Source organism: Puma concolor, chromosome B1 (assembly GCF_028749965.1).
Source record: "Puma concolor isolate L17-30 chromosome B1, mPumCon1.1.hap2, whole genome shotgun sequence".
NCBI lineage: Eukaryota > Metazoa > Chordata > Mammalia > Carnivora > Felidae > Puma > Puma concolor.
The window spans coordinates 173,341,259-173,354,274 of record NC_141670.1 but is presented as its reverse complement, the minus strand read 5'-3'; the positions used below and the strand labels follow the sequence as shown (position 1 = coordinate 173,354,274).

The 13,016-nt window shown below is 39.5% G+C and overlaps 1 protein-coding gene across 3 annotated transcripts in view; it reads left to right on the top strand.

The window, feature by feature from the left end:
* The window catches only part of NSUN7 (NOP2/Sun RNA methyltransferase family member 7), a 52,844-nt gene extending 41,284 nt beyond the window's left edge, over nt 1-11,560 (top strand). For 2 of the 3 annotated variants that reach the window (XM_025922029.2, XM_086705190.1), the window contains exons 10-12: nt 1,508-1,625; nt 8,972-9,095; nt 9,942-11,560. In XM_025922029.2, the coding sequence (XP_025777814.1) occupies nt 1,508-1,625; nt 8,972-9,095; nt 9,942-10,583 (884 nt within the window). In that variant the 3' untranslated portion in view covers nt 10,584-11,560. The remainder of the gene's footprint in view (nt 1-1,507; nt 1,626-8,971; nt 9,096-9,941) is intronic. The other variant, XM_025922031.2, reaches the window with a different exon arrangement.
* Nucleotides 11,561-13,016: the final 1,456 nt, after the last annotated feature.

Genomic DNA, 13,016 nt, shown 5'->3' with positions numbered 1-13,016 from the left:
TACACCACACATAAAAATAAATTGAAAATGGATGAAAGATGTAAATGTGAGACAGGAAACCATCAAAATCCTATTGGAGAACACAGGCAGTAACCTCTTTGACTTCAGACATAGCAACTTCTTATTAGATAGGTCGCCTGAGGCAAGGGACACAAATGTAAAAATAAACTATTGGTACTTCATCAAGATAAAAAAGCTTCTGCACAGCAAAGGAAACCATCAACAAAACTAAAAGACAGCTTTCAGTATGGGAGAAGATATTTGCAAATGACATATCTAATAAAGGGTTAGTATCCAAAATCTATAAAGAACTTATCAAAATCAACACCCAAAAACCAAATAATATAGTTAAGAAATGGGTAAAAAAGGACACGAACAGACAGTTTTCCAAAGAAGATATCCAGATGGCTAACAGACACATGAAAAGATGCTCAACATCCCCACTATCAAGGAAATACAAATATGTCTAAATACTAAATCATTTAGTCAGAATGGCTAAAATGAACAACACAGGAAACAACAGGTGTTGGTGAGGATGTGGAGAAAGGGGAACCCTCTTGCACTGTTGGTAGAAATGCAAAGTGGTGCAGCCACTGTGGAAAACAGTATGGAGTTTCCTTGAAAAGTTAAAAATAGAACTACCCTATGATCCAGCCACTACACTATTTACCCAAAAGATACAAAAATGCTGATTTGAAGGGATATGTGCACCCTGATGTTTATTGCAGCATTACCAACTATAGCTAAACTATGGAAAGAGCCCAAATGTCCATTGACTGATGAATGGATAAAGAAGATGTGGCATCTATATCTATATCTATATCTATATCTATATCTATATCTATATCTATATCTATATCTGTATCATCTATATCTATACATACACACACAATGGCATATTACTCAGCCATAAAAAATGAAGTCTTGCCATTTGCAATGATGTGGATGGAGCTAGAGAGTATAATGCTAAGTGAAATAAGTCAGTCAAAGAAAGACAAATACCATATGATTTCACTCATGTGGAATTTAAGAAGCAAAACAAATGAACGGGGGGGGGGGGGTGGGAAGAGAGAGACAAACCATAAAACAGATTCTTCACTATAGAGAACAAACTGATGGTTACTGGAGGGGAGGTGGGTAGGGGAATAGGATAAATGGGTGAGGGGGATTAAGGAATGCACTTGTGGTGAGCACTGAGTATTATATGTAAGTGATGAATCACTAAATTCTTCACCTGAAACTATTACACTGGAATTTATATAAAAACTTGAGAGAAAAAGAAAAACAATTTCAATTTCCATACAATTCAGTTAGATTTACTTTACTTATTGGCCACAGACTACGTTACTAATACATGTTTTGAAGAGGGGAATAATGCAAGCATCTATGGAAATCATTCCCATCAAAACCATGTGGTATTAGTATCAAATAGATGTTTGGAAACATAAGTCTGTTTAGGATTGTTAATGGGGCCATTATTATTAATTACCACCTTCTTTGCATATAGTTACTAAAGCTCAAGCAGTTGTTTATTGCACGTGTTCTGTTTATCCAGAAGAAAATGAAGGTGTTGTTAAGAAAGCACTGGAATTTCAAGACCATGGGATTAAAGTACAACCTTATAGGTAAGAAAGGAAAGGATTGCTCTGAACTCAAATATTCTGAGCATGAATGATTATGATTTTTAAGTTATTTAAAGACGTTCCACATCCTTCTTGTTATACTTTAACATGACCAAACAACCTAATTTCTTACAACTATAACAGATTCTGTAGTCTTTATGATGGATTGGCATGAGCATTCTCTTGTACTACTAAAAATTCTTTTTGTTGTTATCGTTGGTAAAGCTAAATGCATTTTGGCTTTGAGTTGATTGATTTCTGGATAATTGGGCCTGAACTTTATATCCCGAGTTATACATTTATGCCTCAGTGCAGTACAAGAAAAGTAAGTAAAATAAACTTAGAAAGGAGACAGAGGGGCACCTGGGTGGCTCAGTTGGTTAAGTGTCTGTCTCTTGATACTGGTTCAGGTCATGATCTTGTGGTCATGGACTCATGGTCATGATATCGAGACCTGCATAATCTGCACTGAGCATGAAGTCTGCCTGGGATTCTCTCTCTCTCCCCCTCTCTGTTTCTCTTTCGCTTGCACACACACACACTCTCTGTCAAAATAAGTTTAACAACTTCAAAAAAAAGAGGAAAAGCAAAACTATTTAATTGGATATTTATTACCTGAAAACACATTTCTAAGCTCCTTGTAGCCTTTGTCCCTCACAAGGACTGAGGTAAAAATAGCCTAACAATTCAGGTAGCTTCTGGGTAAAATGCTGCAATAAAATACAGGTAGAGAGGATAAGCAATAATATTCCATCTAAACTGTGGACATCAAAATAAGGAATAGATCTAAAAATATATGACACCTTGGGGCACCTGGGTGGCTCAGTTGTTTAAGCGTCCAACTCTTGGTTTTGGCTCAGGTCATGATGTCATGGTTGGTGACATTGAGACCCATGTTGGGTTCTGTGGAGCCTGCTTGGGATTCTCTCTCTCTCTCTCTCTCTCTCTCTCTCTCTCTCCCCCTTTCTGCCCCTTCCCTCTCTATCTCTCTCTCTCTCCCTCAAAATAAATAAATAAATAAACTTAAAAAAATAAAAGGGGGCGCCTGGGTGGCTCAGTCGGTTGACTTTGGCTCAGGTCATGATTTCACAGTTCGTGAGTTCGAGCCCTGCATCGGGCTCTGTGCTGACAGCTCAGAGCCTGGAGCCTGCTTCGGATTCTGTGTCTCCCTCTCTCTGCCCGTCCCCCACTCACACTCTGTCTCTCTCAAAAAATAAACATTAAAAAAAAAAAAGATGTCCGGTACTATGTTGAATAAAAGTGGTGAGAGTGACATTCTTGTCCTCTTTCTGACCTTAGGGTTAAGGCTCTCAGTTCCCCGTTGAGGATGACATTAGCTATGGGTTTTTCATATATGGCCTTTATTATGTTGAGGTGTTTTCCCTTTAAATCTTTGTTGAGGGTTTTTATCATGCATGGATATTGTACTTTGTCAAATGCTTTTTCTGCATCTGTTGAAATGATCTTATGGGTCTTATCCTTTTTCTTATTGATGTAATGTATTATGTTGATTATTTGCAAATAGTGAACCACCCTGGCAACGAAGGAATAAATCCCACTTCATTGCGGTGAATGATATTTTAAATGTATTGCTGGATTCAGTTTGCTAGTATTTTGTTGAGAATTTTTGCATCTATGTTCCTTAGAGATTAGCTCCTTTAAGTTTGTTATTAACTGTTTTATGTATTTGGGTGCTTTTATGTTGGGTGCATAATGTTTACAATTGTATCTTCTTGTTGGATTGCCCCCTCTGTTATTATATGGTGTCCTTCTTTGCCTCTTGTTATAGTCTTTGTTTTAAAGTCAATTTTGTCTGATAAAAGTATTGCTACTCTGGCTTTCTTTTTTTAAGTAATTTATTTTGAGAGACAGAGACAGAGACAGAAACAGAGTGAGCGGGAGACAGAGAATCCCAGGCAGGCTTTTTGCTGCCAGCGCAGATTCTGATATGGGGCTCAAACCCACGAACCATGAGATCATGAGCTGTGCCGAAACCAAGAGTCTGATGCTTAACTGCTTAACCAACTGAGCCACCCAGGTGCCCCGCCCCTCTGGCTTTCTTTTGACATCTGTTTGCGCCATAAATGTTTTTCTATCCCCTCACTTTCAATCTGCAGGTGTCTTTAGGTCTGAAATGGGTCTGTTGTAGGCAGCATATAGATGGGTCTGGTTTTTTATCCATTCTATCACCCTATGTCTTGTGATTGGAACGTTTTTTACATTCAAAGTAATTATTGATACATATGTCTTTACTGCCATTGTATTACTTGTTTTGTGGTTGTTTCTGAAGATTTTCTTGTTCTTGTCATTCTCTCTTTCATGGATTGCTGGTTTTCTTTAGTGATAATTTGGATTTCTATCTCTGTATTCTTTGCCTATTAGTGGTTTTTGATACTGTTAGGTTTGTGTATAACATCTTCTGCATGTAGCAGTCTATAGTAGGTTGATGGTTGTTTCAGTTTGAACCCTTTCTTTACTCCTGTCTTCCCCATGTTTCAGGCTTATGGCATCATACTTTACATCCTTCTATTTTGTGAGTTCCTTCACTGATTTTTTAAAGAAGTATTCATTTTTCCTGCGTTGGTGTTCCCTACCTTCATACTGTCATTATTGGCCTTTCCTTTCCATTCCAAGAGTCCTCTTTAATATTTCTTGCAGGACTGGTTTAATTGTCACAAATTCCTTTAGTTTTTGTTTGGGAAACTCTATCTCTCCTTTGGTTCTGAATTGCAGCCTTGCTGGATAGAGTATTCTTGGCTGCAGGTTTTTCCCATTCAGCACTCTGAGTATATCATGCCATTCCTTTCTGGCTTGGCAAGTTTCTGCAGAAAAAGCCATTAATAGCCTTACAGGGTTTCCTTTGTATGAAATTGTCTTGTCTTGCTGCTTTTAATATTGTTTTATCACTATATTTTACCATTTTAATTACAGTGTGTTGGTGGAGTGCCTGGCTGGCTCAGTCAACTCTTGATCTTGGGGTTGTAAGTTTGAGCCCTATGTTGGGTGTGGAGCCTACTTAAAACAATATTAATAATAAACAACAGTATGCCTTGGTGTGGTCCAGTGAGTATCCTTATGATCATTGCTTTAAATTCTCCATCAGGCTTGTTACTCTGTTTTACTTATATCTCCAGCTGTCACCTTCTCTTGTTCTTTCATTTGGGACAGATTCCTCTGTCTTCTCATTTTGTCTAAGTCTCTGTGCTTATTTCTCTGTGTTAGGAAAGTTAGCTACGTCTCCTGTTCTTGAGGGTAATAGCTTTATGAAGAAGAGGTCCTATAATGCCCTGCAGTGTAGGGTCCCCTTTCCCCCAGGGCCTGGCACTTCTGGGAGTGTCTCCAATGTGTTGTGTGTGCTCTGCTGTTGTATCCTGACTGCTTTATCCATCAGGCCAGTTATCTGCAGAGACTCTCTTTGCCTGTTGTGGGCAGTGTTTGGTTCCTGGCCTGAATATGGTGCATTTTAGTTAGGTGTGCTCTGATCTGCTTGGGAAATGAGACATATCTCCACTGTCACCAGAATTGAGGCCTCACCAAAACACCTGGGTCAGGAGATGCGGTGTCAGTAGGGGGTTTGGGCCAGTCTTCTAGAGGAGGGGGCCTACCACACTGAGATGGAGGCGAGCATGACTGGAAAGGGCAGTTCTTCCAGATGGCAAGGGGGCAGGGCTTGGTTTAAGCAAGTCAGGTAGCAAGTGTCCAGTGTTGGTGCCGTACTGGTACCTGCAGGTGGCCCTGTGCTCATGTTGAAGGGCTGCAGAGGGAAATGACACTGGCCAATGTCTTTGTTCCTGGAGGGGTCTCTCCATTGAATGCTACCTATCCAGGACAGGCTCCAAGATGAGCAAATAACCTCCTCGCTCTGTGGCCCAGGCACTCTTCAGATTGCTGTTTTTGCCTGCTTTCTCTCCAAGAGCAGCCCCAGTGTCCTCCAAGCCCTCCTTTAAAACTCCTCTAAAACTCCAGGCTCTAAGCCTTGCTGGTTAAAAGAACTCACAAAATTTAGGCCCTTTCACTTTCCAAGTCCACTGCTATGGGGATTTGTCTCTCCTGTACATTTCCGTGTGCTAGTTTGTCCCTCACCCTTCTCTGAGATTACAGCTCCCAACCCACTGCAGCACCATGATCCATTTCTCTCCCAAGCCAAATCTCCACACTTCCTACGTTGTAGCCTCTTCTCTGCCTTTGGTTGTGGAGTTTGTTCTGCCAGTTTTCAGATTGATTTCTGGAGTATTTAGGATGATTTGATAGGCACCTAATTGTATTCGTGGGACAAGGCAAGCCTAGGGGCCTCCTATTCCACTACCATCTTCCAAGAACCCCTATAGACCTGTATTTAAAGGGCTCATGTGATTAGGTCAGGTCCATCCTGATAACATGCATAGCTTAAGGTTAAGAGACCTTAATTACATCTGCAAAATTCCTTTTGCCATGTGTCTTATTTTCCTAGGCTCCCACAACAAACTATCCCAAACTTGGTGACTTATAGCAAGAGAAATTTATTCTCTCACAGTTCTGGAGACCAGAAGTCCGAATGAATGTCAGGTGTTGGCAGGGTTGGTTGGCTTCTGGGGCCTCTGAGGAAGAATCTGTTTTATGCCTCTCCCAGCTTCTGGTGTTCACTAGCAATCTTTAGTGCCCTTGGCCTGTAGCTGTGTCATTCTAACCTCTGTCTCTGTCTTCACATGGCCCTCTTCCCCTGTGTGTCTCTGTATCCTCTCTCCTTATAGGGACACCAATATTGGACTTAGGGTCTACTCTACTCCAGTATTACCTCCTCTTAAATATCTGCAAAGACACTATTTCCAAATAAGGGCACATTCTGGGTTTTGGGTGGACATGAATTTTGGGGAGGACACAATTCAGCCCCCAACGGTCCACTCTGCCCCCCCCAATTGATGTCTGTCTCATGTGTGAAATACATTCAACTCACCCCAATATCCTCAAGTCCTCACCCATTCCAGGATCAATTCTAAATCCAAAATCTCACCTAAATATCATCAACTGCATAAATCCCAAATGTCATCATCTAAGTCAGGTATCCACGAGACTGGATATGAACTTCCTTTATTATTCAGAGAAATGGCCTGTAACCTGGAGTTTAGAAATAAATTTGTTATGTAGGGGTAATTGTAAGGTAACTTAACCAATCTTAATTAGGATTATTACCATTAGCAAAGACAGCATATATAGCTAAAATATATCATATTTATTAAACACTAACTGAATACTTACTGTGTACCAGACACTCTTCTAGGTGCTAAGAATATATTAATAAATTAAAATTGACAAAATCCCAACCTTCATATTTACATTTTGGAACTAAGTATGTCCAACTTGTTAAGAAATCATTATTTTTCATAAGAATTTTTTTACCTTATGTGAACAAATTGTTTTTGGTGATTTCTATTTATGTAGAGCACATAAATAAATAGGCCTCAGAAATTCGGTTTGTTGGTTGCAAGGTTGGTGAGAGGAGGGACTAGCTCTCTTGCCTTTAGTACCTGCACAGCTATTATACTTCAGCTGAGTTCAGCATAAACCCTTATTTTTTTTTAAAAAAAAATTTTTTTTTTTCAACGTTTATTTATTTTTGGGACAGACAGAGACAGAGCATGAACGGGCGAGGGGCAGAGAGAGGGAGACACAGAATCGGAAACAGGCTCCAGGCTCTGAGCCATCAGCCCAGAGCCCGACGCGGGGCTCGAACTCACGGAGCGCGAGATCGTGACCTGGCTGAAGTCGGACGCTTAACCGACTGCGCCACCCAGGCGCCCCCAGCATAAACCCTTATTAAGCACCACCTTCTGTGCCACTTTTGGCATGTCATTTGAGGTCACGTGTCTGTCTGCATCCTAAGTGACCTCTGCATCCCTCTACTCACCTTATGTCCCAGCCACATGGAAATACTTGCTGCACCCTGAACATTTTTATGATACTTGTGTTTTTGTGTCCTCCTTTCTTTCTTTCGTTTCCTTCTTTCTGCCTAGAAATACCTTCTTTACCTTATGGGAAACTTATCCTTCAAGACACAGAACCAGTGGTTCTTCCTCTGTGGAGTCTCCACGTGCGCTATCCTGTGGCCAGAGTTAATTGGGCCTTATTCTGTATTACTACCTCATTTTGTCTCTCCTTGGCTCAGCATTCTTATTGGGTCTTCTTTATACTATTACAAACTGATTAGGGGGCGCCTGGGTGGCTCAGTCGGTTGGGCGTCTGACTTCGGCTCAGGTCATGTTCTCACGGTTCGTAGTTTGAGCCCCACGTCCGGCTCTGTGCTGACAGCTCGGAGCCTGGAGCCTGCTTCGGATTCCGTGTCTCCCTCTCTCTCTGCCCCTCCCCCACTTTCTCTCTCTCTCTCTCTCTCTCTCTCAAAAATAAACATTAAAAAAAATTTAATAAACTGATTAGTTTCTCCAACCAAATTGTAAACTATTGAGAATTAATTGATCTTTATATGCCTTGCACATAGTAGGCAAATAGTGAATGAATGAATATAAATTTAAAATGATTTTAAATCACTAAGTTCTGTACCTGAAACTAACATTACATTGTATGTTAACTGACTGGAATTTAAATAAAAACTTGAAAAAAATGGTTTTAAAAACTTTCAGAATATATAAAATTATTAATAAGAGTTCCTGATATTTTAACTTACATGGGAAAATATTTATTGCCTCGATTAAATATATTTTAATTGTAAAAGCATGGGAATATAAGAATTATTTATTATTTATTACTATTGAATGAGAAATTAAATAGTAAATATAAAAACCAAAATGTTACCTTACACATAATAGTGATTAGAGACCTTACACCAAGTCTTCTGTTATATGCTTTCTTGAGCACTACATAACTCATCCGTTAATACTCAAAAAGTAGTTGAGAAGAATAATGTAGTGAAAATGACGGGCCATATTTTTATATTGTAATTGTGCAAAAAGTAACCAGAGGAAGGAAGTCATACTTTTTGTATTTTGACATGTGAAAGTAAAGGATTTTTTTCTGTTCCACCTTTGTGATTACTCTATGTATTTACCGGTTTTGATAGAAGTCTTTTTGTTAACATACTATTGAGTTGGAAAAGAGTTTTTAATTTGTGGAAAGGCTGGTATTCTTGTCATAGTTGTTTAGAGATGGAAGCCTTGGCAAGCATGATAAATTCTGAACATGAAATATTAGAGCTTTTAATTTATAATAATATTATGATGCTTCAGCATTTTAGGCTTATTGGGAATTTTTGTTTAAATGATTAGAAAACGTAACAGAAGAAAAAATGTTGCAATCTAGTGTCTCTCTCGATTGGCAAATGAGCCATACTATTTCCTGTTTGCTCCTATCTCCTGCAGGCTTAGTCCTCCTGTCCTTCCACTGTGCTCCTTAAAGGAAATACATTTGTCTACTGATAAGTTTTTCAGAATGGAACCATCTGAAATTACCAATGGTTGTTTTCTTTCTGTTCTAACAAGGGAGGTAAGGGGGAAAATCCCAATCCATGTTATACTTTGTTAAGAATTAAGAAACAACAAAGCCTCATAAAGAGGAACCTAGGAATTTTGTGAACATTTTGTAATGGTGTGTTTATTTCATAAGTAGCTAAAAGACAGGAGAAAGAATTATTACTGTGTGACACAAAAATCCCTATTTTTTTTAAGTTTATGTTTTTAGTAAACTCTACACCCAGCGTGGAGCTCGAACCCACAACCCCGAGATCAAGAGTTGCACATTCTTCCGGCTGAGCTAGCCAGTGCACCCCAGTCCCTTTTTCTGTCTTTCTATTCCCCCTGAGGGTTCCTCCCTTGCCTGCTCTCCACCCCCACTTCTCCAAGCACTTTGCCACATCTAGTTCATCTTAGCTCACGTGGAAAAAATAAGCTCTGTAATTTTTTTTTTCTGTCAGATTTACAAATGGGGAAGTTTTGGGGCACCAGGGTGACTCAGTTAAGCGTCTGCCTTCAGCTCAGATCATGATTTCATGGTTCATGAATTTGAGTCCCACATCGGGCTGTCTGCTGTCTGCTGTCTGCAGAGCCTGCTTCAGATCCTCTGTCCCCCTCTCTCTTGCCCCTCCTCTGCTCTCTCTCTCTCTCAAAAATAAAAACTTAAAACAACAGCAACAAAAAACAAAACAAATGGGGAAGTGTAAGTCTAAAAAAAAGTCATTGACTGAGGTTTATGGGTTATATTAGGGACTCAAGCCTAAAAACCATTTCTTTTATAGTAATAGATGCACTTTTATTTTTACTGAAACACTGAGAAAATTTGTAATATACACAATAGTTAACTCCTACATTTAGTAACTGCTTCTTTTGATTGTAGCGGGACCCATCTGAGGCAGTGTCTGTGAAAGATGTTTTGGCCCGTGCTGCAGCAAAGGGTCTACTGGATGGAATTGAGTTGGGTAAAGCTTCAAAACGGGAGAAGAGGAAGAAGAAGAAATCAAAAATACCATTGTCAAAAGCCCCCACCAATGATAGTAATGACATCCAAATGAAAATTGCTGAATTCCTGAATCGAGAAAGTAATGCAAATGCTAATCGGTCAGAGACATTAGCAACAAAAACATCTCTTCCACAGAAAAATACAACTACAGCTGGTTCTTCCTCGCATGTCAGAAAACCCAACAAGCCCACCAGCAATCCTTCAGTGCCTACATTTATGAAGAACACAGCTCAACCCAGACCGTATGAACGGCAGACAAACTTCGTAAGATCTCGCCCAGAAGACAGAGTGATGGCACTGAAACCTGTAGAGATTGTTTTGCCTCCAGTAATGTTGCCATTTTCAGGTTCCCAAGGGATCAAATCTCAGATACCAACTCAACATTTTTACTATCGTTGGGTTGGACCCAACACTGTCCTGCCCAACTGCTTTCCCTCACCATCAACATCCAGAAGAGGGGAAAAGCCTAGAGAAAACTTACCTTCCTCCCTACTCAGGCATCCTCGACCATGGCTTTGACCATCTTGTGTTTTTTACAGGGGTCAAGAGCAGTTCATGTTTTTTCAAAGTCTGATATTTCTCTGAGGTTAGCCATCCCTATACAAGATACTCATCCTTTTGGCCACTTAGTATCTTCTAAAGGTGCTATTAACTTCAAGAGAATTAAGACAAGTGAGAAATAACAATGTAGGCACTTCAAAAGCAGAATTCCTACATTTCAACAGCTCGGTGCTGATCTGTTCTAGAATGTCCAGCTTAGACTCAGGATCAGCTGTTAGAACTTGTATCCCTCTTGTTAACTTTCAGTCTGGACTCAGGACACCAGTTTTAAGAGAAAGCTGCAACAATTTTTCCTGACGGGAAACACTGTCTGCCTTATAACAGACTTGAGGTGGTTTACTAGAGTGTAGATACGGAAAAGATGCTGGCCTCTCACACTGACTTTATGTTGCTTTTTCAGTATCCACCTGCGGTTTGACATTTTCAATCGCTGTGGAGGTTGATTTTTTTCTTAAATATCAAAATATTCTTTAAACGGTGGGGGGGGGGGGGTGTCATGAGTTTTTGTGATGTGATTGAGATTGAGTAGGAAGAACAGGAGGTTCCAAAGTTCCATGTGTGCATAGTTCAGAAGTACGTTAACAGAACAAAAACGGTTTCTCATCGAAAGAGCTTCTGGGATCCTGAGCAGACTGAACACAATCAGCTATCCCTTCTGCCAAATATGGTTGTAAAAAAGTGACTGTACACAAATTTCCATCCAAATAGTAATAATTCTGAGGAAGAGGCAAAACTGTTGACTACAAGTGACACCTGTTATTGAAGAAATCCATAAAAATGTCTGATTCTGTTCAAAGATCAGGTGAAATGCTAAAATCTACAAGTCATTTCAAATGGTACACAGTAATCAAACTGGTAAATCATCTCTGATGCACAACTAAAATATATTGTAGCACTACGTTAATTATATTAAAAGTCAATTCATCTTGAATGTATCATCCATTGCCTACCAAGAATTGGTATGATTATCATTTTGGGGTCTATTGATTTTTTTTTTCATCATGGAAACAAATTGACGTTTAATCAAGTAAGTTACAACTATGAAACCTATTGTTTAAAAACATGTTCATAGACACAACGTTTGAATATAAAGTTCCATTTTCAGAATCTAGTCGTGTTGAACAGTGTTATGTAAATTCCTAAATGTTCAATTCAGGTGGCATGATTTCAGTAGAGTATTATCTTCTTCAAGATGAATTTTTAGGTCTATTTCAGCCTAATACCCTATCCTTTATTTTCTCACTTGAAGTGATGCTAAACAAAATGGTGAATTTCATTTTATTGGTAATAAATCTTTATTTTAGCTAAAAATTTACATAGAATGTGTCAACGAAGAAAGGGAACAAGCCTTCATATACTTGGAAATTTCAATCCTCAAAGATTTCTCAATTATGACTCTCAGCAGGCCCAGAAGTGTTTTAAATGCTCAGCTTATTTTACTGACTGCAAAAATAAAAAACGATAGATTTCTTTGTTCCAAATATGGCTTCTCTCCTCTTGCTCTGGCTTGGAGCACTCCGTGCCCCGAGGGCACTAGTGCAGCTGCAGTGAACTTTGTTGGGTGAAGAGCTGGAGTGTTTTCCAGGGAATCGCTCATTCCCCCTGTGCTCTGCCGCTGCCCCAAGCTGCAAAGGATGCCACTGTCCATGAGTAGCAGGTCTCAGACCCTTATTTTCTGTGATGTTCTGAAAAGGAAACTCTCATTGTGAAGGAATAGTTCAGGCTGTTTTCTGAGAAGCTTGTGATTCGTGTCGCATCACAATGTAAGCCACTTATTTTCAGTATCTTACCTAACACGCTTGTCACTGTTCTCTTCAGAAATATATGGAGATTCTGAATGGTTCGTTAAGCCTGTAGTTTTCTTCTTTGAGAGTCTTCTGAGAAGGGCGTGATCAATTATTTAAGTACTTTTGTGGAGTAAAAAGGGAAAAATGCTTTGGATAAAGACAACATGAGGGATTGAGTGAAGGAGAACATTGATTACACGGACATTTTCCTTTCTTGAGCTTCTTACAGGGAAGTGCTGCAAAAATCTAAAATAGATTTGCTGGTATTTAGATTCTCCAATAGCAAATTTTATCTGAAATTACTTACCACTAGTATAATACCTGAAACCGAAATGAAATTTCGTTCCTCCACAGTAACTGCCTTTAATAGAGTAAAAGAGAAACCATGGGGCGGAAACGCAAGAGGAACCAGAAAAATGGGTACATACTCTACATTCTGCTTCTCTTCCCTGACAGTTGAACTAGCCCAGATTCAACTGGTTTTTCTGGCTACCTTTGCTTTTGGATTTAGTGCCTGTGCAACTTTATTCTTCATTCTTTGACGTCAGACTCTTAAAGGATACGAAAAATAGACTTTCTTAACACTAGACTGCTTACCCAGGCC